Source organism: Hibiscus syriacus, unplaced genomic scaffold (genome assembly GCF_006381635.1).
Source record: "Hibiscus syriacus cultivar Baekdansim isolate YM2019G1 unplaced genomic scaffold, ASM638163v2 tig00110556_pilon, whole genome shotgun sequence".
Classification (NCBI taxonomy): domain Eukaryota; kingdom Viridiplantae; phylum Streptophyta; class Magnoliopsida; order Malvales; family Malvaceae; genus Hibiscus; species Hibiscus syriacus.
Window position 1 is genome coordinate 2,110,380 of NW_024062779.1, and position 25,834 is coordinate 2,136,213.

General features: G+C 37.2%; 2 protein-coding genes and 1 pseudogene across 2 annotated transcripts; 1 reads left to right on the forward strand and 2 right to left on the reverse strand.

Moving 5' to 3' along the window:
* Positions 1 to 7,531: 7,531 nt before the first annotated feature.
* LOC120131449 (tyrosine--tRNA ligase 1, cytoplasmic-like) lies at positions 7,532 to 11,401 on the forward strand. Its single transcript, XM_039148440.1, has 10 exons — positions 7,532 to 7,672; positions 7,737 to 7,884; positions 8,358 to 8,644; positions 8,739 to 8,835; positions 9,376 to 9,481; positions 9,573 to 9,655; positions 9,737 to 9,882; positions 10,062 to 10,167; positions 10,879 to 10,938; positions 11,103 to 11,401. The coding sequence occupies exons 1-10, from the start codon at positions 7,578 to 7,580 to the stop codon at positions 11,121 to 11,123; spliced, it is 1,149 nt and encodes a 382-aa protein (XP_039004371.1). The 5' UTR covers positions 7,532 to 7,577; the 3' UTR covers positions 11,124 to 11,401.
* A 7,648-nt stretch (positions 11,402 to 19,049) lies between these two features.
* On the reverse strand, positions 19,050 to 19,516 carry LOC120131828. The gene has a single exon (XM_039148721.1). The coding sequence runs from the start codon at positions 19,485 to 19,487 to the stop codon at positions 19,050 to 19,052; it is 438 nt and encodes a 145-aa protein (XP_039004652.1). The 5' UTR covers positions 19,488 to 19,516.
* Positions 19,517 to 21,424: 1,908 nt separating this feature from the next.
* On the reverse strand, positions 21,425 to 23,685 carry LOC120131829 (annotated as a pseudogene).
* Between the last annotated feature and the right edge of the window lie 2,149 nt (positions 23,686 to 25,834).

The window sequence follows — 25,834 nt, forward strand, 5'->3', positions numbered from 1 at the left end:
ACTGATTTATGTATTAATTTATTTTCAGCGGCCTGATAAGGTAGATGCTTTACGTCGGGTTTTTCTTGCACGACGGGGTTCACGCATCAGACGTCGTGCACGTGCCATTACGTCTCCGTTCACCCCACTAGTGCCAAGACTCCATAAGAAGAAGCCCGATGCATCTATCATCATTCAAGAGGCGACTCCTATCGTTCAAGAGGCCCCTCTCATCATCGAAGAAGCTCATCCCACCGTTCAAGAGGCCCCTGTCATCGTTCAAGAGGTCCCACCCGCCGTTCAAGTGCCCGATTCACATGGCGTCATATGTCGACATATTGATAAACCCCCTCCCGTGCCTGATATGATGGATACGAGTTGGCTTTCGTATGTGTTACCGACCAATACCATTCATCAGCAGGAGAGAGAAACACTACCGGACACAATTACGGATAATACCCTTTGAGCTAAGACCGTAGTTGATTTTTATCTACATGAGCGGAGCAAGGGGTGTTATTCTGACCTATGGCAACTCGACGATGTTATTTATTTGTTTCTTGACCGGTCTTGGTGGGGTATTTTATTAGGGGTTGAAGATAATGGCTATCTCGAAGGGGTGGTAGGTCTTATATTCTTCTTATATTGCGTTTTGATTATTTGTTTTAAAATTATTAATAAATTCACTAATATATGTATTTTTTTTTTATAAAACAACATATTGATGCATGAGTGTCACGTCTTCTAATAATAAGAAAATTGAGGAAAATAAGAAATACTCGATGGACTATTATGCCGACGTCTTTTCACGTAGTTCACTTGAAGGATACGAGAGATGCTTCATATACGTTGGGTAATGGAAAAGCTAAACTTTATCCTGCGTGGTGGGAGGTCGATAAGGTTAGTATTTATTTTTTGAATATTTTAAAGGTTTTCATAAATTTTATTCGATGTGTGCAATTATTTATGATTGCAGGTGTTTATCCCTGTTTTAGAACGTCGTCATTGGCTTCTCGTCGAGCTTCAGCTCCCATCCCTAAAGTTAATGGTATATGACATCATGTTGAATTATATACCATTGTCTGATTTGAGAGATATTATTTGTAAAGGATGGAGCACTCATTTGGCGAAATACTTGGACGCGATTGACTATTGGACTAACTCTGGAAATAAGAAGCCAAAAAAGTTCAAAGTTACAATGATCAGAGACGATACCGTGCCACAACAAACGGAGGGAGCCAGAGGGGATTGTGGTCCTCTTGTATGCATGTGCTTGGAGCGTTTGACGACATGAAGTAAACATTTTCTACCTCCCACAGATAGAGATAGAGGTGCAGTAGGCTTATGGTTTCGGCATTTTATGGCTCTAGCAATATATACGAGACGTTGCCTACCTACAGCCGCGTGCTGAAAGTTTGCATAAATAATTGGTAAGTTTTAGCAAGTGTTTTTAACATATATACTCTTTGTTGATTTGAAAATGTTTGGTTAAGTACCTAGAATTCAATAATTTGCTGTTTGTTGGTTTTAGATGTGTAGAAAGTGTTGTTTGAGCAAATGTTTGGTTTCTGCACGTTATTCCTGACGTGAGCTACGTGAAATTGATGTATTTGTGCATAAACAACAGTTTGGGTACACTTTTTTTTGCTTGTTTAATTGAATTTTACATTGAAAGTTGATTTATTTAATTGATAAGGAAATAAGAATTATTTATTGTTTGTTTAATTGATTTGTAAAAGTTGATTTGTTTAATTTGATGTGTAAATAAGAATTATTTTTTTGCTTATTTAATTGATTTGTAAAAGTTGATTTGTTGTTTTAAATTCAATATGCAGTATGTTGAAGGCAAAAAAGACATGTTGAAAGTAAATTCGCAACGCGAAAGGTAAATTCACAACACGAAATAAGCGTTGCGATAGTCAAATTCATGTTGCGATTTTCGGTTTGCGATTTCGCGTTGCAAATTTGACTATCGCAACGCTTAGTTCGCGTTGCGAATTTGACTTTCGCGTTGATCGTAACATACAACATCAAGTTATATACAACATCAAACATATTCCAAGCTATAAATACAAGCTAAGGACACTTGAAGAAGCAAGAGAACAACTATCCAAACAATCAAACACAAGAGAAAATCCCAACATGATAACAACTGAACAGATCATAGCAATGTTCAAACTCAAGTTACTAATAAATGTCTAACTTAAAGAAGAACATACCTTTATTAAGTTGATAATTGATAATTTGGGAGAGAAATCATTGAAAAATTATATAAAAATAAAATTATGTAAATAAAAATGCCTTCCGAATATTATCCATTTCATCCAGCTCATGATGATAGGATAACCGTTAACCGAAACAGTCTGAGAGAAACATAGCTGATGTAGAAGCAGCTGCATATTTAAAATCTCGAAGGCGATCTATTTGGTTCTCAAACATTTAAAGCATTGGAAGCATTTCGGACTTATGATTTGGGTGGTACTCGGAAGCATTTCAGACCTATTGTTTTTTTGTTATTATTACAAGTTGTAGCCCTCAATTATCGGGATTTTTAGTTGTCATTTGTTTCATTTCTCGTATACCACCCATATCATACTCCCAAAACGTTTCTGACGCTTTAACTGTTTGAGAACCAAATGCATCACCATTGAGATTTTAAATCTGCAGCTGCTTCTACATCAAGTATGTTTAGCTAAGATAGTTTTGGTTTAGGGTTAAACTACTTCAGTGAGCTGACTGAAATGGATAATATCCGAAAGACATTCTTCGGATATCCAATCTTCCTGCTTGTTAACCAAAAATTATGATGGTTGAGATTTCCCTCTCGTTAAAAGTTGAAAAAAAAACAATGGAAATTAGGAATAATCAATGATAACATGCATATTGTCTAAGTTATTCTATTGAGTAAGTTGTTGTTTGGATAGAACAAAGGCTTGGGCTAATATTTGTAGTGGAACCGAAATTTATATTGAAATTCAAACTCAAATTGAAATTTAAATTCAAACTCTAATTACATATGAAATGAATTTGAAATGCAGTGTTAAATTGAACATGGAAATTGCATAATTGATTCATACTATTCAAGTAACATGCTTTATGAACCATCAAGCTAAAAGACAATATTGATTGAGTTCAAAGCTAAGTTGTGAGTTGATGGGGTTGCCACACTTGTCACATGGTTGAAATAAAGTACTCACATGGAAGAGATAGATTGTTTTGTTATGCACATCCCATCTCATCTGAATGAAAATATACATACAATATAATCAAACCAAAACATACATACACAACAAATTTATATATAACAATGTTCAAATAATGTACCCATAAAAACGAAATTAATCCGATGAAAAAGGGTTATTTCTAACGAAGTTCGGAACATTATTTTCCAAATAATGTACCCATAACAATGTTCAAATAATGTACCCACAACAATGTAATTGATTTGTTGTTTAATTTTCAATCTGTATTATGTTGAAGGTAAAAAAGACCTGTTGAAGGTAAACTTTCGCAACGCGAAATAAGCGTTGCGATAGTTAAATTCGCAACGCGAAATAAGCGTTGCGATAGTCAAATTCGCAACTCGAAATAAGCATTGCGATAGTCAAATTCACAACGCGAAAGTCAAATTCGCGTTGTGAATTTCACTTTCGTGTTGATCGCAACATACAACATCAATTTATATACAACATCAAACACATTCCAAGCTATAAATACAAGCTAAGGACACTTTAAGAAGTAAGAGAACAACTATCAAAGCAATCAAACACAAGAGAAAATCCCAACATGATAACAACTGAACAAATCATAACAATGTTCAAACTAAAGTTACTAATGAATGTCTAACTGAAAATGTATGCATTCACACATAAAATACACATAATACAACGTTTGCATTTAAAAATCACCTAAGTTAATAAGTCCCAAAAGGTGAAGCCGGTTGTGATTGGGATTTTGGTTTTGATTTCCTTTTTCTTGTCACCATATGAGCTTTGGATTTTGATGAGGATCCTTTTTTTGGTAGAGGAAAAGATGATTGTGATGGCACTGGTGATCCACAGGTCAACCTTGTATGACCACTTTCCTTGGACCGACTACATGTCGATATCCTATTCTCTTCACCCTTAGACGGTATCCGATCGTGATTTTTTGGTCGGCCAGGTAGCCTACTGTCAATGATTGGTGGCAAAACTGTTTGTAAGTCATCTGGTATGTCCCACTCAGAAGAATGTGGACATGGGTAGACAATCTCGGCATAAGTCTGTCGATATACTTCTGTAGTGTAGCAATCTATAGCGTATGCGCTTGAATCATCTTGGTTTAGATGAAGAGCAACTTTTATAACATGGCCATACGAATAACCAGATATTTGTCATTTCTTACAACTACACGTCTTTGCATTTAGATCAACAAACCCATTTAAGTTATTATCCAATACTTCAAACAAAGTGTTTGAACATGGTTCAAATCTCAATGACGTTGACTTCACAACACGTTTCGTTATCTTTTTTTCAGTCCATGGTGTAACATGACGTTCCAATGTTCCTGTAAATTTAAATAAATAATCATTAGTAAAATATATGATAAGTTACGAATTTAAAGAAATAATACATGCATGGTTTCTTTTCTTATAGTACCACTGTTGAATAGAGGCTCGAAAAAACTCCATTAACATAGTAATGGGTAATTTCCGGGAATGACGACTTAGAGCGTTGATTGATTCTGCACTATTAGACACCATGAAACTATATCTTGCTCCAAGTTGATATACTCTTGACCATCTTTTAAACCAGACATCTTCTAGTGTTTGAGCACATTGAGGCAAAACACGTCTTAAACAATTTATATGCTTATTAAAATCCACTTCCTGATAAGCTTTTACAGCCTTCCAGTATGTCCATTTATGATTTTTATACCAGCAGACCTTGATTTTAGATTTCTGTACAAATGAACACCACAAAGTCCATGAAAAGCATCTGGGAAACACCTTCTAACAACGTTGTCAATTGAGTTTACCCTATCGGATATGATTGTCAGATTGCTAATAGGACCTATGTAATCCCTAAGATGCCCCATAAACCATGTCCATGAATCAGAAGTTTCAGATTTGCCAACCCCGTAAGCTATTGGCAGTATCCCATTGTTAGCATCCATGGCTACTGCTAATAAGTTTACTCCAAGGTATCGACCTTTCAAATGTGCTCCGTCAACTATAATAACTGGGCGCATGCAAGTAATAAACGAACGAATCTACAAAATTATATACACAAGAAATATAATCATTTAAATGTGAAATGCATGCAACTAACAAAAATGAGTCAACAAAATTATAATTATTTACTAACCGCAACACCAATGGCGATAAACAACAACTCAAAGCGTTCATCTTTATCTGTTTTGATATGAGTTACCGACCCATGATTTTTCAGCTTTAAATTGTGACAATAAGCCAGCAGTTAGGCAAACGATGCTTCTGGCGACCCCCTCAACAATTCCAAGGCATAACATTTGACTCTCCAAGCTTGAGAATATGAGATACTAATCTTGAACCGAGCATTCATGTCAGTCATAATTTCATGTCCCCGATATAACCTTCCATTCAAAAACATTAACTCAGCCAGAAAACCACCTAACACCTTTTTGTTTGCATGTTTATGGTGAGGAAAAACTTGGGTTCTTGAATATGTATGTTTATCAATAAAATTCCTAACTTGAAACATTTCACAATCTTTTATCCTATTTGCAATCATACGCCACGTACAGTTTTTGTCAATCATACACATTGTTTCGAAACGATCTTTGCTTGATTTGTTAACTTTTAGTTGATAGCCATCTTCCACACATTTCATATACAAAGCTATCTTCAAGTCTTCCTTTGTATCAAAACAATCATCTTTCTTGATACGAATAACTTTTGTGTAACAATCAACTGCTATCTTTACAAACTCTTCTTCCGGTATATGAAGTAATTCTGACATATTCCAGTTATACTCCCGTGGCATCTTCTTCTTTTTCTTTTCTTCGAGGACTTTTTCTTATTCTTTTTCTTCTTTAGGGTTATATGAATTACAGAATGGATGTTCAACATGTTCATTCACAGTCGTAACTTCCTCCTCATTATCATCAACAACATCTTCCTCGACAGCGGCTGTTTCATCATCAAAATTTGGGTATTGACCAATATCAAAATCATTACATGCAGGGTATGTTTCTTCTTCCATCACATCATCAAAATCCGAGTATTGACCAAGATCAAAGTCCGGGTATTGACCAAGATCAAATTTCGAATACTGACTAGTACTCACAATTTTTTCTGTTGGCTCATAATCGTCTAACTGGTCAATACGAAAACCGGAATTTGGTGCTGAAAGTTGATTGAGATTTGGATTAGGAAAAGGTTGTGGGTTTTGAGATTGTGTTTGGTATTGGAAATGTGGTGAAACAAAATTTTCTTGGTGATGAAATTGTAGTGGAACCATTAAATTTTGAGGTTGATAACAACGTTGTACATTGTGAGCACCATAAACTGGGGTTAAAGAACTTAGTTGATTACTACCCGCTACTGACCCAACTTCACTACTTCTAGGTTCAACAACATACAATGTAACATCATCTTCTTGCGAAACACTAATGTAAGCAATGAATCGTTCAACATCTTCATTGTCGGTTAACAAATAAACTTTACATTTTCTCTGATAAGATAACCTAAATCCACTTAGAGGCTCTAAATTCAATTTCTTTGCAACACATAACATTAGAGTTTCATTAGTTAACTTTTTTAATAACAGTTTTAGTTGAAGATTCATGGGTAAATGCACATTGTAAAACACCATGAACATTTTCCCATGACCCTCCAAAACACAAATCTATCCAAACATGATCAACATTAGATGATTTCATTCTACAAATTGTAAATTAATTTACTAAACAAACGAGCTATAAACTAGATATCATCGCTAACTTAGAGAAAAACATACCTTTATTAAGTTGATTGTTGATAATTTGGGAGAGAAATCATTGAAAAATTATATAGAAATAAAATTATGTAAAAAAAATTAGAGATGGGGAAGGATGTCGTTGGATATTGGAACGGATGTCGTCGGAGAGAGTGATAGATGGAGATGGAATGAGTTGCGATTTAGGGATTTAGGTTATGAGTTGTTGCTGCTGCGTTGTTATATACCCAAAACATTTGTGTTGCGAAACTAAAACCTGTTGCGAAATTAAATTCGTGTTGCGAATTTGAAATTCAGTTGCGAATTTGAAATTTCGCGTTACGAATTTGACTTTTGTGTTGCGAATTTGACTTCTGTGTTGCGATTTACAAATTCGCGTTGCGAATTTTTTAATCATTTTGATAAATCTAAAAAAAATTAATTAAAATAGTATATTATAAAACAATTTCAGTCACTGAGATTATTTTCTCTTTTTATTATATAGAGCCAACTTTTTATATGGATACGTAATCCGCCGAATCGAAGGCTGAGATTTCACATGCACTAAGCCAAAATAATTCCAAACACTAGGGTTTACCAAAGATTGGATTAGCCGAGTTTGTAGCTGTAAACTCTTTGCCAACGCCGTCGCAATACACTGAGCCGATGGCGGATCAATCACCTGCCGATCAGACCTCACCATCCTCCGAAATGCAGTCCCTTTCTATCAGCTCTCAACCTCCCTCCTCTTTAACTCCACAGTAAGTAATTTTTGTTGTAATTTCAGATAAAAACCGAGTTCAATTTATTCAATTATGGTTTCAGGATGATTTTAGAAGAAAGGTTTAGGATTATAAGAAGCGTAGGGGAAGAATGTATTCAAGAGGATGAACTGTTAAACCTTCTCACTCACAAAACTGAACCAATTTGCTATGATGGCTTCGAGCCTTCTGGTAGAATGCACATTGCTCAGGTATTCTTCCTTTTTTTTTAGAATTGTTGTCGTATTTTTTATCAAGATTTTCTGCTCTTCTCATATTGAATCTCAGAACTGAAACAACTGTTTTGTTGGATTTGATTTATACAGAAAAGTTAACTATGGATTTATTTACTATTCCCAGCTGAATGTAACAAATTGAAATCTGACAAATTTATCTTTCTCTGATAATTTGACTTCAAAGATTTAGCTTCTTACTAGTTCTTTACTGATTTAACTATTTCTTAACAATTTCTATTTGCTGCTTGCTGGGCTTTTACTTTTTCATTGTTTTCAGATCTAACATGCTTCTGTAATTTACTTTGTTTATTCTTATACTGCTCTCCTTGACAACCTTGTAGCAACTTCTGGTCTTGACAGTGTTGAATACAATTAGATTTATGGTGTTTCTTTTTATATTTTTCACCCTCTTACACCAAATTTTCTTTTGTTATTTGTTGTATAAACAGGGAGTTATGAAGGCAATAAATGTCAACAAACTGACCTCTGCTGGGTGTAGAGTGAAAATTTGGATTGCAGATTGGTTGGCACAGCTAAACAATAAAATGGGCGGTGACTTGAAGAAAATCAAAGTAGTTGGACAGTATTTGATTGAAATCTGGAAGGCAGTTGGCATGGACTTGAATGGAAAGGTTGAATTCTTGTGGTCTTCAGATGAAATTAACTCCAGGGCATCGGAGTATTGGCCACTAGTGATGGATATAGCTCGCAGAAACAAGCTTCCTAGGATAATGAGGTGCAGGGCTCAGAAAATAAATTTTCTCTGTTTTTCCTTAATATTTGTATTAATTATTTTGCTGTCTCCAAATATAAAATTTGTTGTTTTCTAGGTGTTGTCAAATTATGGGCCGTAGTGAGCAAGATGAGTTGTCAGCCGCCCAAATTCTTTACCCATGCATGCAGTGTGCTGACATATTTTTCCTTAAGGTTCTTCTGTTTTGGATTTTATTCTTTTACCATTCCTAGGCTTTTTGAGCACTTTAGACAAGTTTATTTATATGTAAATCTCAATGAATGTGCAAGTGTCACTACTCACTCGTTTCCCAAGTTTTTCAACAAGTTACTCAAATGTCTCTATCAGTATCACTAGCTTTATCCGAGTCTTGCTGATAACCAGTGTTCTATAAAGTCTCTAGGACATAATTCGTTATCTTTTTATTTTTTCTCTCAATGTTATTAATATATTCATGTTTTTTCAATCATGTCAAAATAAATAAAAGTTTCAAATTTTTACTGAAGATCCAAATGTACTATAAGATTCTTGCTACAAAACCATTTTTAGTTTGACAGTTTAAGTCAAGACTGTTGAGGATCTCCAGCATGGAAATGGTTGCTTTAGATCTCCTTCATTTTTCTGCAGTTCATTCTGGACTATTTTTTAGGAGCTGTAGGTACATATGTTTTCTTATAATGTTAAATTCAAACTTTTATTTATCTGAAGCAACTGGAATTGCTTTATGTGGACAGGCGGACATTTGCCAGCTAGGCATGGATCAAAGGAAGGTTAATGTGCTTGCAAGAGAGTACTGTGATGACATAAAGAGGAAAAACAAACCAATCATTTTGTCTCATCGTATTGTCCTTCTTCAGTATCTATAATTTGGTTCTTTTTCATTTCCTTTTTCCTTTATATCTTAGTTGCTCTTGGTTTTCATGACGTTCAGATATGCTTCCTGGTCTCCAGCAAGGACAAGAGAAAATGTCCAAAAGTGACCCATCATCATCAATATTCATGGAAGATGAGGAGGTAGTCTATCTTTAACCCGAGGGGATTAATATCTGCGTTTTTGAGTTGTAGGCTAATGCTTTCTTATGATTCTTGCCACAGGCAGAAGTGAATGTGAAAATAAAGAAGGCATACTGCCCCCCTAAAATTGTTGAGGGGAACCCTTGTTTGGAATATGTCAAATACATCATATTCCCATGGTTTAATGAGTTCAAGGTGGAGCGCAGTGCAGACAATGGTGGTGACAAGTTAGTAGTTCAATATCTTCATTTATATTCCACATGAGAATGTGTGGGCATTTTTGTAAATTAATGCCTATGCGTCGACACTTGAAGTTTCAGAATTCCTCAAAACAAACCATTTATACTTTTTCATTATCACACAATTTTGGAATGGCGTTGCACTGATGTGTTATTTTTTCATTCAGGACTTATAAAGATTTTGGGGATCTTGTTTCTGACTATGAGAGTGGACAATTGCATCCTGGTGATTTGAAGCCTGCTCTCTCTAAAGCTTTAAACAAGATACTACAGGTAAGTAATCACTACCTTCGACTTATTTTACCCCTCCTGCTAATAACTTGGTAATGCTTGAAGAAAATACTTAAAACCCTATGTCAACACTACCCTAATGCAACCGAGTCCAGTTACTAACAGACAGCCTCTGTCTAAATCATTTTGGTTGGATGTAAGTCATGTAAAAATTTGAGACCTACCTGATTAGCTGCACCAGGCTTCATAGGCTGAAAGGGCTTGTTTTGAGGTGGTTTTGATATAGGTGAATGCCTTAATAACACTGTATTTAGCATCTGGATTCAAATTTTCATTTTCCTGTTTTGGATGTAATAATCCTGCAGGCTGCATCCATGAATGTTGCCCAAGACTGTTAGTAAAGTGTTGGTAAAATGTCAACAAGTTTTAGTATTATATACCAAAAAGAAAATTTTGCTCAAAGTAATGGCTTGATGGACCGGACCTTGCATGGTCATTTAAATTTACATTTTACCTTTTATTTTCATATTTTGTTCTGAAGATTTGTACTTAAAAGGTAAGGATATATTATGGTTCTCGAATTTGGTTTAATCAATAACTTGAGCTGCTTGAGCTCATCAGATTCTAGTTTTTTTCTGAGTCGAACTCGAATAGCTTGCTAGTATATGGATATATTATATACAAAGTTGTCGAACACCTTATTTAGTTTAAATGGCTGTGAATCTAATTTTCTTATGATTCATGTATCTCCAGCCGGTACGCAATCACTTCACCACTGATGCCAAGGCCAAGGACCTCCTCAAACGGGTGAAGGTATTGGTTCTTACTTCTTGATTCATGCGTTTTAGTTATGATATTTTTGATGAGCCATGGGATGCTTGACTGGATGTGCCAGTATTTCATTTTTCAGTTTGTCACACATATTTCATCTTTTACGGCATACGAAAATTGAGTTTTTAATATTCTGTGTGATGCAGAGTTACCGTGTGACCAAGTGATGTCGAGGAAGATGATTCTTAACTGCTGCTCATCCGGATTGATTTGAATTTTGTGTTTTGTTTATCACATAACATTCAAATGAAAACTTGACCATGCATGTTATATACTTCTATAGATAAATAGTCCCCCCTTTGCATCTATCCTTGGTGAAGGATATAGTTTCGCTTTTGACTGGAAAAGATATTATATTTAGGCATATTTTGAGGGCGGCAAACTGGGAAGCTGACAAATTAGCTAAAGATGGGATAGGGTGATTTTTGGGTTATTTGATTGTGTTGATTAGTAGGAGTGTATTTTCCTGTTTGTTAGGTGGTTTGTTTTAAGTCTTATGTTCTTCAGCAGAAAGTCTAGGAGTTTGTTCAGTCTTTGTAATTTGGCTCTTGTAAATAAAAGTTTCTTGGCACTCTTTTCCTCCTTTGTTCCTTCATGTTACCTTCATAACATGGCAGGGATTAAAGAAGGTTTTTAGCGAGGCCTACTTTCTATCAAAACAAAAAAATAGTCTCAGCAATAAGTTTGTTTTGGGTTTTATATATAGGCTTAATTACTTATATAGCTTTTGTACTTGCCACTTCTAAACTTATTTAATAACTTATTAACTAAAATAATAGGGTAAATTGTAAATTTTGTTATTAAATTTATTTTATTTTATATTTCATTTATTGTGTATTAAATTTTTTTAATTTAATCACTCAATTTTATACATTGAGTTTTTTTTTTCAACCCGTCACTAATTTTGTAACAGTGTCACTAATCTTGTAACGTTGTTATGATGTGATAATTTTTTAATTATCAAGTTCTATGTCGGAAAAAAGAGAGGAAAATAGTTAAGAAATAGGGTAAAACTTTCTCTTTAAAAATCCTAATAGCAGCCATTACCTCCCAAACGCCTTGGAAAATGGTTGAATGATTGGTTCTCTTTGGCACCATGGGCGCCGACACAAACATGGTTATCGCCATTGCCACTTTCATAGATTAATTCGACAGATTATCACCTCCGCACACGATAAGTCCATCATCCTTTGGATCTTAACAAAGGACGAAAAGAGCGTCGCTCTTCGTCGTCTCGATGGTCAGTCAATTCGTCCAAAAAGTTATACTCTCTTTCTATTCTCAATTACTTCTCTCCGATTCTTGGGATGGCGAGCTTCGTCTCTAAGAGAATTTACTCACTTTCTGAGAGAGTGCAGGTGGAACTGTCGCTATTATCTGAAGCAGAAGCTTTGACTAAAATTTCTTTGTTCGAGCTAGTTTATATAGGACCATTTTGCAAGAAGTTGGATTTGGGTCCAAGAACACTCGATAACTTGTGGGGGGCATGAGCAGTTGAATGTTTATCTTCGTGCTTATACAAGCGAGGGTTTCCATGAGAAGCAACAGTCTACAAATCCTATGCGGATTCAGCTTAAAAGGAAACCCAACAGAGGGAAGCAGTTTGGAATGGAGGTGGAGATTTAGTTAGGAAGAGAAAGCGACAAGTTCGAGGTCCTCCGATACCTTTAAAAAAATTTATAATACGATGAAGTTATAAAATATCAAAATTAATTATATTACGATTATTGTTTATAAAATAAAATAAAAATCCTAAACATGTGAAATTAAGCTTTTTTTTATTGAATTTTCTTTACACGTTTGTGTAGTAGGAAAAATAAAAAATATAGGATCTCCAAATTTTGAGATCCTATGACATTTCATAAGTTACACTTGCTAATTTACGGGCTTGGTTTGAGCGTGTGGTGGTTACCAACGAAGTTACCGTTGTCCATTGAAAATGTGAGTGAGCAGAATTTCATGGAAGTTGCCATTTTCACTTTGAGCTGACGCGTACGATGGGTAATAACCAATGCTAACAGTCTGACCACAAAAAGTGATAATCTATATATATGGAACACAGAAATCACAACCAAAAAACATTCTTTGAACTTGGATATTTGTACCATGAAGCCTCAGATTTTACAAATAGCTCAACCGTTGCTATTTGTTGCGGAAGACGGTTATCGGATAGAGTAAAATCACAACTGATAATTTGAGAAAATAAAAATGAAGATAAAAGAGACACAAAATTTACGTGGAAAACCCCTAAAAAATTTAGGGTAAAAACCACGGGCAACGGTAGAAGAATTTCACTATGAGAAAATAGGAATTACAACCTCTCTCGATCTACCAAGGAGAAAACAATGATAATTCTCTCTAGATAAAATGGAGAAAACAACTCTCAAGAAACTCTCTAAAATCTCTCTAGTATTGGAAGAAAGCTAGAATGCTTTGGGATGGTTTTGAAGCTAAATGAGTTAGGGTATTTATAGTTGAAGCTTTAAGGACTAATTTGTAAATACCCTAAATTACAATGACTAATTGCATAGTTTTACCATCCAAAATTTTCAAAAATTTGGTGGCCAAATTTGACCAATTTTGCCATCCCATTAATGCCACCAAATTGCCACCCATAATGTTGACAATTGATGCAATTTGGTTTGCCAATTTTCAACAATCTCCCACTTGAAGATTTGATTGGAACAATCATATCTTCACACCATTCTTTTTACCTTGTACCTTTCATGTTGCTTACGTTTCTAACAGGCCACAGGAGGATCGATACCAGGTAAATTTATCAGCATTGATTGCCTTCGTCATGAAATCTGCTATGTTGTCTTTGGTATGGATCTTCTGCATATCTACCATTCCTTCTTCCACCTTTTCACGAATGAAATGGTACTGAACTTGTATGTGCTTAGTCCTTGAATGAAATGCTGGATTCCTTGCTAGATGCAAGGCGCTTTGACTGTCACAAAACAGAGAGACATACTCTTGATTGTGCCCAAGCTCCTCCAATAGCATCTTCAACCAAATTGCTTCTTTACTGGCTTGTGTAGCTGCTACATATTCTGCCTCTGTTGTAGACGTAGCCACAACTGACTGCAATTTTGAAACCCAGCTTACAGCTCCACCAGCAATTTTGAACACATATCCTGTAGTAGATTTGCTTTTATCCAAATCCCCTGCATAGTCAGAATCTACATACCCATTGATTAGTAAGTTTGATCCTCCGTAACATAATGCAACATTTGAGGTCCCTTTGATGTATCTTAGGATCCTCTTTACAATATTCCAATGCTCTTTGCCTGGATTCGTCATGTACCGACTAACCACTCCCACTGCTTGTGCAATGTCTGGCCTTGTGCATAACATAGCGAACATTAAACTTCCCACTGCTGATGCATACGGTACTCGAGACATCTCCATCCTCTCTTCTTCACTGCTAGGACTCATACTGGAGGATAATTTGAAGTTAATAGGAAGAGGGGTAGAAATTGGCTTACAATCTTGCATGCTAAATCGTGACAAGATTTTCTTCAAGTAATTCTTTTGTGAAAGCCAAATCTTCCTATTACTTATGTCTCGGTGAATTTGCATCCCTAGAATCTTGTTTGCTGATCCCAAGTCCTTCATTTCAAATTCCCTAGCCAGTTGTGCCTTCAATTCTTCAATATGATCTTTGTTGGGTCCTGCAACCAACATGTCATCCACATACAACAGCAATAGAACAAAATCGTTATCACCAGACCTCTTGAAATAAGCACAAGGGTCTGCATTAAGTCTGTTGTATCCAAGGCACATAATGAAGGAATCAAATCTCTTATACCAACACCTCAGCGTCTGCTTTAGACCGTACAGAGATTTGTTCAACCTGCAAACAAGTTCTTTTCTTTTTCTTCAAAACTTTTAGGCTTGAGCATATAAATTTCTTCTTCAAGATTTCCATGAAGAAAAGCTGTTTTAACATCTAGCTGCTCTAGATGTAAGTCCAATGTAGCACACATTGCCAAAACTACTCGAACTGTTGTTAGTCAAACCACAGGAGAAAATATTTCATTGAAATCAATACATTCTTTTTGAGCATATCCTTTGACCACCAGTCTTGCACGATACCTCTCCACTTGATCGTCACCATTTCGCTTGATTTTGAAAACCCATTTGTTACCAATTGGCTTCCTTCCTTGTGGTAGTGGCACAAGGTCCCATGTATTATTTTTATGAAGGGCTTCGATTTCTTCTTGCATTGCCATCATCCACAGTGAAACATCTGAGTTGTGTATTGCCTCCTGGTATGTTGATGGCTCACCGTCCTCTGTTAAAAGGCAGTATGCAATATTACATTCTATAACATAATCTGAGTGCCAATTGGGACGTCTTCTCACACGATCTGATTGACGAGTTGTTGGAGCTTCAGAACTCCCAGGTTCTTGTTCATCATGTGCTGGTTCTGCTTCAGAAGAATCTCCTTGTTCAACCTCATTTTCCACATGTATCTGTGTAGTCTCTGACTTTTCAGCGCTATCATCATCTTCTTTTCTTTGTAACTTATCTTCTACAAAGATAACATCCCTGCTAATGATCACTTTACGGGTAGTAGGATCCCACAAGCGATACCCCTTTACACCATCAGCATACCCCAAGAATTTGTATTTCCTGGATTTTGGATCCAGCTTTGAAATTTCTTGGGAGTTGTACATCACATACACAATACTTCAAAATACATGGAGGTTTGAATAATCAGCTGGTTTACCAGTCCACATCTCCATTGGTGTCTTCAGCTCTATTGCAGTTGATGGAGCTCGATTCACCAAATAACAGGCGGTATTGACTGTTTCTGCCCATAATGATTTTTCTAGGCCTGCATCCCTCAACATTGCTCTTGTTCTTTCTAATAAGGTTCTGTTCATCTGCTCTGTCACTCTATTTTGTTGAGGAGTGTTCGCCACTGTGAACTGTCTTTTGATGTCTTCTTTCCTGCAAAAGTCATCAAATTCTTCACTTGTGTATTCTCCTCCATTATCTGTTCTGAAACACTTGATTTTGTTTCCAGAATCAAGTTTCACCCGCGCTTTGAAGATTTTGAAAGTTGAAAAGACATCGGACTTCTTCTTAATAGGGTACACCCAACATCTCCTAGAGTAGTCATCAATAAATGAGACAAAATATTTTGCTCCGCCTAGGGATGTAACTGGTGCTTGCCATACGTCAGAGTGAACCAGTTCTAGAACACTTTTGCCTCTAGAATTTGATGTGTTGAATTTCAACCGGTGCTGCTTACTTGTTATGTAATGCTCACATAAAGTAAGTGATACCTTTGTTAAGCCTGGAAGTAGCTTTTGCTCCATAAGGACTTTCATTCCTTGTTCTGACATGTGTCCAAGTTTCTTATGCCATAGCATTGTAGAATCTGAACTACATGAGGCAACAGAGGCTTCTGCTTCTAGCAATATCTCTCCCTTCAGCATGTACAAGTTTGCAGCTATCTTTTCACCTTTCAGCACCACAAGCGCTCCACGGAACACCTTCATGATTCCTTTCCGTGTTTCAATCTTGCTAGCATTATTATCCAACAATCCGTAGGATAATAAATTTTTCTTCAGACCTTTCACGTGCCGCACATCTCGAACAACTTTAATTGTTCCATCATACATCTTCAATTTGATGGTTCCCACGCCAACGATATCTAAGGCATGATCATTGCAACTATACACAGATCCTCATGAGACAGGTTCATAATAATGGAACCATTCTCTTCTTGAGGTCATGTGATATGTTGCTCCCGAATCAATGAGCCATATATCTGCAAATCGTTTTCTTCCTTCCACGGTGGTTGACGCTTCACAACATAGAGCATCTCCATCATCTGAAGTGTTTGCGGTATTGCCTTGTGGATTGGAGTTTTTATTTAGACTCCAACAATCATTCTTCAAGTGACCATTCTTTCCACAGTTGTAACACTTTAAATTCTTCTTGCTTCTCGACTTCGATCTACCATGTTTGTGACTGCTGCTTTGGCCACGTTCTGTTGATCTCCCTCTCATCGTTCTCATCGTTGTCAACACTTCTGCTTGTTGCAAATTTACTTGTATGTCTTCCTTGTTATTGCGTCGATTTTCTTCTTGTAGAACAACAGCTGCAACGTCATCGAAGACTAGACTGGTGACATTACTGTTTGTCAAGTTGATGATGAGTTGATCATATGAATCCGGTAGACTTTGAAGTAGAAGTTCAGCACATTCTTGTTCTCCTATTTTACAGCTTAAGGATGTAAGCTGAGAAAATAAAGTGTTCAGTGTATTTAAGTGTTCCGTCACTGAAGTAAATTCTGGCATACGGAGAGTGTACAATTTTCTCTTAAGGAAAATTTAATGTGCAACGATGTGGCCTCGTACAGTTTGATGAGATGATTCCATATCTCCTTAGCTGTTTTCTTCTCCTCGATACTTGACAATACTTCATCTGCTAATGCTAAATGAAAGTTTGCCATAGCATTTCCGTCCATTTCGATCCATTTGTTGTCGTCTGTGAAATCTACCGGCCTTTCGCTGATAGCTGCTAGACAACCGTCTTTCCTCAGGATGACCTTCATCTTCAATTTCCACAATGAGAAATTTCTCTCATTGAACTTTTCAATATCAAATTTCGTTGCCATTGCTTCGTTTACGGATAGCTCCCACTATTTCACTATCGTGAATAGTTCTCTAGAACCTTCAAAGAATGGGTAATAACTTTTTACTTTCTTATGTTGGAGGATCCACCTTTTGGTTGCAACCACAAAGACAATAAGCAAATATTACATACTCTAATCTAGCTCTGATACCAATTGTTGCGAAAGACGGCTATCAGATAGAGCAAAATCACAACTGATAATTTGAGAAAATAAAAATAAAGATAAAAGAGACACAAAATTTACGTGGAAAACCTCTAAAAATTTAGGGTAAAAACCACAGGCAACGGTAGAAGAATTTCACTATGAGAAAATAGGAATTACAACCTCTCTCGATCTACCAAGGAGAAAACAATGATAAATCTCTCTAGATAAAAAGGAGTAAACAACTCTTAAGAAACTCTCTAAAATCTCTCTAGTATTGGAAGAAAACTAGAATGCTTTGTGATGATTTTGAAGCTAAATGAACTAAGGTATTTATAGTTGAAGCTTTAAGGACTAATTTATAAATACCCTAAATTACAATGACTAATTACATAGTTTTACCATCCAAAATTTTCAACAATTTGATAACCAAATTTGACCAATTTTGTCATCCCATTAATGCCACCAAATTGCCACCCATAATGTTGACAATTGATACAATTTGATGTACCAATTTTCAACACTATTAAATTCCCATGAGTTAATACAACCCCTTGCTAATACCCCCTAGAACCTGATGAACACATTATCATTGCAGTGTCTTGCTGTCTGATCACTGGCTTGGCGCCTCACCAAATTGGCTCTCAATAAGCTTATGGAAAGGAGAAAAAACAATCTTTTCTAAATCCAAATCTATGTTCTCCGGTACCCCAATCGCATGAACACCCAAGTTCTGAAGTTGGTCACTCTTTTCAAGGGAAGTAAAAACTATCAACTCAAATGTCACCATAGTTTTATAAACCCAACTGCTTGAATTCTTCAACTGGGAAGCATACATAAACAAAACCATCATTATTTGCCTCCTGGGTAGGGCATGGGAAGATCAATTCTCATGCAAATTAGCTCTTACTTTTCACCCATTCTACCAATTCCACTTCACACAAGATTCAAATCCTATCATACATTGTTTGTCATCTGCAGCATAGGCAATTCAAAATGTATGTAAAGCTTCAGTTACCTCCGGGAAGATTCCAATGAAGATGCTATGCGAAAACAAAACGCAAAAGTTGTAGGCCAAAGGTGAAAAAGTACCCTGCAATAACCTTCAACAAGCTACCATAGCAGAGTACACCACAATATCATGTATAATACATACTTACATAAATATGAGCAGAAATTTCTAAAATTTGATTCTAGTTCAGTAGCATTGAAGTTCTCTTAACACAAATTCCCAAACCAACATAAGCCAGATAAAACAAAATAAAACTCTATCTAGAAAATTAAATGTAAAACACATTTAAGAAGAAGGCTTGGTAGCAGTCCTAACAGAAGACCAAATCTGGGCAATACCCTCAAAAACATGAGGCAAAACACTGGTGATGCCACTTAAAGCAGCCCCGGAAGAAACCCCAATTACGAAAGTCTCCAAATAGCCAGGCTTGGAGTCGAGCTTCATATCCACAACAGCTAGCCTGTTGTTGAGACTGTCCATCTTTCTCGAAGCGTCGATCAAGAACTTGTCTTTCTTGGGCTTGGAGTTGGACGACACGACCCTCATTACCATATTCTGGAGATCCTCAATGACTTTGACGGAAGCTTGTTGGGCATCCAGGCCTTGGGTTTGGTAATGGAATATTAGTTCTTGGGGTATCGGGATCTTCCTCTTTGTTTTGCTGCCGTTGTCTCTGCCACTAAGCTTTTGAGGAACGGCTGTTGGTGTCGCAGGTTCTTCCATTTCCTTGCAACGATTGAAAGAAGCACCGCTGAAAAACCTACAATTCTGGGGAAACGTATAGGACAACCAGAGATATATAAAATTCTGCTGGGGTTTAGTTCCCCCCCCCACTGATCATTTAATAAGCCCAAATTGCTAACTTAGAAAAGGCCTAAAGTTCTCTTCTATAAATTAGTGGACCCATATGCAGTTGGTTGCCCCAAACGTAGGTGAAAGTAGAGGCGAGTAAAGAAGTGAAATGAATTAAAACTAAATCCAATTATACTAATATTTAAATGATTATTTAAAAAATAAATGATATTCTTAATATTAATTAAAAATAAAAAATCAATTCTAATTCAAGGGAAAAAAAAGTCAAAAATATTTGTAGAAAACTCAACCGAGTTCTAGAAAAAGGATTAAAAAAATTAAAATAAATTAATGGGTATTGAATAATGGCAAAATTTTCGAGATAATGTTCTCGAATTGTTTATTTAACGATATAACGTACTCCCAAGATTAATTGCTCAAATAGGGCGAATTGCACAGTGTTGGCCGTAGGTCGCCATGCCTTCTGGGCGACCTACGGCGTGGCAGCTTCCCAGCATAGGTCGCCATGCACTCCGGGCGACCTTGTAGGTCGCCATGCACTCCTGGCGACCTTGTAGGTCGCCATGGCGACCTTGTAGGTCGCCATGCACTCCTCCTGCTCCTCGCGTGATTCCTCTTGCCCTCGGATGCCCTCGCATAGCTCGCTCGGATGCCCTCGGTCGGATGCCCTCGGTCGAATGGCTTCGGATGCCCAACGTGTTGGAACGTGCATGACACATGCAATCTCTCTCATAGCTCGCCGGGAAGACATGGCGACCTAGTAGGTCGCCCGGATGGCATGACGACCTACGAGCAACACTGTAGATTTCACCCTATTTGAGCAATTAATCTGAGGAGTGCATTATCTCGTGAATTAATTTATTCGAGAACGTTATCTCGAGAGTTTAGCCATTGAAGGCAAAATTTTCGAGATAATGTTCTCGAATTGTTTATTTAACGATATAACGTACTCCCAAGATTAATTGCTCAAATAGGGCGAATTGCACAGTGTTGGCCGTAGGTCGCCATGCCTTCTGGGCGACCTACGGCGTGGCAGCTTCCCAGCATAGGTCGCCATGCACTCCGGGCGACCTTGTAGGTCGCCATGCACTCCTGGCGACCTTGTAGGTCGCCATGCACTCCTGGCGACCTTGTAGGTCGCCATGCACTCCTCCTGCTCCTCGCGTGATTCCTCTTGCCCTCGGATGCCCTCGCATAGCTCGCTCGGATGCCCTCGGTCGGATGCCCTCGGTCGGATGGCTTCGGATGCCCAACGTGTTGGAACGTGCATGACACATGCAATCTCTCTCATAGCTCGCCGGGAAGACATGGCGACCTAGTAGGTCGCCCGGATGGCATGACGACCTACGAGCAACACTGTAGATTTCACCCTATTTGAGCAATTAATCTGAGGAGTGCATTATCTCGTGAATTAATTTATTCGAGAACGTTATCTCGAGAGTTTAGCCATTGAATAATACTTTGAATTTCAGGTAAAAGAAAGTATTAGTACGGGAAGAATGAATACTAGTACTTTCTCTCTTCTTCACGAAGATTCAAAGTAGGGAAAAGGGGGGGGGGGCATACATTCAAGATGAAATAGTTTGGAATTAAGAGCAACAGTTGCAGTAATACTATCTCTTTATGCTTGTTTCTTTTGATAAAAAAAGAAGCTTAGTCATGTGTAGGTGAAGCTCCCTCACTATCAGCAAAACAACTAGGGGGCATGTTCTCTTCAGCAATCTCTTTGAGTCGAGTCAGTTCCGGTAACACTTCCTTGTCGAGATCGGGCCTGTCTTGCCATCTCAGTTCGGCACATCGTATTGCTAGTTTGGCCATTGAAAAGGTGTCTTCAGCAGACCAGTCGGTCACTGCAGGGTCCAGCATCTCTTCAAATGTGCCATTCTCGATGGCATGTATTCATACACTAGGATCCCATGCTCTGGGCAGGCTCCTAGAAGCAGTAGTATGTTTGGATGGCGTATGCAGCTCAGTACTTCAATCTGCAAATCAATAATAATCAACATCATCATGTTCAAATGATTTCATGTCTTTAAAGAATCCCTTAATCGATTATAGGTTTAAAGCTTTTTTGTTTACCTCTTGAAGAAACTGTAATCTCCCTTGAGCAGCATCTGGTCGCAGAACTTTAACTGCAACCTGTGTTTGTTCAAGGTAACACTTGAAGACAGGACCATAACCTCCTCCAATTTTCCGATTGGGGGCGAAGTTCTCTGTTGCCTTCTCAATTTCCTCAATGGAGTATCTTTTGTATTTGATATTACTGTTGGATAGAATCTGCAACATCCTCTTCATTTCCTAGTTTCTCTTAGGGCTCCCTCCCCCTCTTTTATTAGCCAACATTCGCTTCGATTCTACTCGTTTCTGTACTGATTCGGCTGCTTTGCACTTGGCTTTCTCTTTCTCTACGGCTGTCATTGCAGCTTCCTCGGCTTGTTGTACCTCTTCCAGTCTCTGCTATTCTTGATTTTTTTCATTGTTTTATCTCTATTGCCTGAGGTTAGTGAGACTACAATTCAGAAAACTTCACGGTGGGAGGGCTAAAAAGATGACATCCTTGATGCTTGTACCTGTTGCTTTGCTGAAATTGCTTCTCTGCATGCATTACAAGATAATATTCAGACAAAAACAAACGAACTTCTGTTTTCAATAATATTGATCTTCAATTTGATAAGAGATGAATGGAACCTGCAGGTGTCTATCTTAAATCTAGTCTTCCATTGGAGACAACCTGATTAACGTACCAGATTCTGCGATGAACAAGATGATCTTCCACTGTCAATCGACGGTTGTGAGAAATCGAATTGAGAACTACAGTCAGCCCACCTCATTCCTGTACGCATTGATCCAACGCTAATATCTGTGCAGTTCGATAACCGCAAATTCCGAATAGAGTCGATGAACGAATCAAAGAGAAAAGAAGAGCCACAATCAGTGCTTGGTCGGTCCGAGCTAACAAACGATATATCGGTATCCGATTCGGATAAATCCGCGAACGCTCTGGCTAGACTGGCTCTTGTAGGGGGTAACCTGATTTTGTAAAGATGATGGTTAGTTCACCAGCAAGTTCATGTCATCGTAAAACAAACATCTTTTGCTTAACAGGATTATTTCTCGAGACTCGCCAGGAGCCGCGGTCGATTGAAGTCCGATGCTTGCTCGCTGACCGATTATCTACTGCATAGTCAAGATGCAAATATTACCTTCTCAATTAATCTAGATGTAAATGGAAACTAAACTGAAAGGAGATATTAGTGTAGAAAGGAAACAAACCTCCTTTTCCTGAACCAGGATTACTCAGGGAGGGCTTGCTCACAAACAACCCTTGGCTGCGGCTAGTAGATTTCTTAATTTGATCAAGTAATGGGGAGGCGAATGGGGCGGCACGAACGGCGTTTCTTACCGAAGATACCTTTCCTTTCGAAATGACATATACGGTGCAGAAACCTGTTGAAGACTTGAAGCTTTCGACACACAGCTCGGTACGTCGTCCCTGAATTTTCTGCAGAACGGTCATTTTCGCATAAGAATTTCAATGCTGAAATGAACATCATGTACGGCTATCAAGTTGGGAAGAAATACCTCATGATTCCACTTCGAGATGGGGCACCCAGAACCAATTTCTCAATTGCGGCATAAGAAACATATTCTGTCAATGCTTTTACAACATCTGAATCTTCAAGCACGACATCAAGAGAATGTATGTGTCGTAAAGGAGACAAGCTCACATCAAATCATATAAATAAACCACAACGTTAACTAATGTCAAAGACACGAGGATTTGTTTGTTCCATTCATAAACGTACATCTTTTCGGGTACAAAAACAAGTTGGATGAGTCGCTACCGTTACCTGCACCAGAACAAACATAATGAGAATGGAGAATGAAGATAAGCGACCGAGCAGAATTAGGGTTTTGAAAAATACTGGCTCCATTTTTATTAACAACGTGAATAAGAACAACGGTTTGGCTTTTTGGAAAGAAGATGTTCAACAGCCCATCTGAAAGCATGTTGGCTGCCTTTGTCCTTATCAGTGGCTACCGCTACCAGCCCATTGCCACCTCCTTTCTTGATGGATGTACTCGTACTTCCCTTCGGGTACCACATTTTGCTCTCTTTGTTTCTTATTAGTCTCCTCTCAAAGAACTAAAAAGAAAAAGGCTACGAAATCTCTACGCGGCAGGCTGATATTGACCATCCATCTCTCTTTTAACACCTGATCCTTCTGGTTTTTTGTCCGAGAATCGTGTTCCTCTCATTAACACCTAATAAAACTCCCCATTTCTTTTGTTTTTCCAATGGAAACCTTAACAATGCACCAATGATTATTCGTACGCGTATCTATATCTATACGCTGCATAAAAAGTAAATCCATGCAACTAGTGTATGTTTGATGCCTTTTAAAATCTGACGCTCGTCTTTCCTTCCTTTGTTTAGCTAAATAAATTACTTTTTTTAAAAAGAAAACATTTTTATTTATTATTTTATTCTATATTAAAATAATATATTTAAATAGATTGTTCTAAATATTTGTGCGCGGATAGATTTAGGATCTAAACCTGATTTATTTGATTGATTTTTTTTTAAATATGTATTTAAAGAATTTGTTTCAACATTTACTTGGGTTGAGTTGTCTATGTTTAGTCATGATAAAATTGTATTTCCTTTTTTTATTAATTTAATTAAAGTACATGAGATTAATTTAATATATATATAGAGAGAAAAAAATAGTTACTTTATCCTTCACCCATGACAACTCATATCAATATTATATTGTTACTGAAACTATATGATTTCCTAACTTTTGTGTTTTCGAATGTTATAGATTTATTTCAATAAAAAAAATTATAGAAAGATTAATATCTTTCGGCATGTATTAGAGACACCGAACTATCTCATAACATCCTTAAATTCCAAATGTTCTAGCTTACTAGCTTCATTAGGTTTCGACAAACCAGTTGAACAAGACTTGTCGATATAACATTGTTGACACCATTCGAATCATTTTATGTAAAAACTCTTGGTGTGGAGGATTGGATTTAGGTGCGCTTAATGTTAGGGACGATTCACAGACATGAGATTACCTTGACAATAATTCGATGGAGGTTCAAATAGAGACGATCATAAGTCAAGAAGAAACGTGAAGAATGACAATAAAGGACCTACTAAGGAGGTGGCCTCGTTTGGGACATTCCAATCATAACTTGTAAATTTCTTTAGGGAAAAATGATCTAGTGTTGGATCTCCACCATCCCTTCACTCTGAGCTAGCATGTGGAGCTATCATGGTATAAATAAAATGCGGGCATTGGGACAAAATGGATGGTACAACGTCTCTCTAATATAAATATATAGGGATGATTTGGGGCATGTAAGTTCTATATCATGCTCTTGGTTGAGGAGTGAGGTTGCACTTTAGCATTTGCTATGTCCCGTGGGATCTCTCATCTAATAATATTTTTGGCTTGAGGACTAATACGTGGCTTATCTGTTTGGACATATTGATATGAGATTGACTAATAAATCGAGGGAATGTCTCTCGTCAAATATTATATGACTTTATGATCAGGAACGGAGCTATGTGTAAGGTTGGAGGTAGTATTTAGGCCATCAAAATTTGATTTATTTTGATTTTGTTTCTCTCATTTTCTACTTTTAGTTATATATTGTCCCATTGAATTACAATCCTGACACCGTCTTTATTTATGACATGCTAATCTGAGGCACAAATCATTGAGAGAAAGATTGACCTATTTGAAAAATATCCTATTCAAATGTCATACAACGTAACTATTCAAATGGAGACGTTATATCTGTTACACTTAACACTGTAAATTTGCAATTGGGTTATCTTCCACATTTTAGTTTTGAAACCAAAATTAGGTCCAATATAAGCCTGATCTTTGACTGCTTCCTTACCATTCCTATCCGAGGATGACTTAGAAAAGGTGTATTTTGAATCAACTACATCTTTTTCCTTTTTGTTAACTTGGGATTGAATTATCAATTAAGGCTTTGAAAAATCCATCTCTATCCCTTCTGTCCTCGCTGAAGAATCCCCAAAAACCTGAGAACCTATTCCGCCTTCCTTCCTTAGTCACACCACTCAACGGTAGAGCTCAGCTGCCCTTCGAGGAGGATCCCGAAGGGTAACATCCCATTCAATGGAAAATCATGGCCACCTTGTGTGATTCAAAGCACTTTCTTCCAAGTTCCACCGTTTCAGAGGCAACCTAATATTACTCCCAACGTGCACC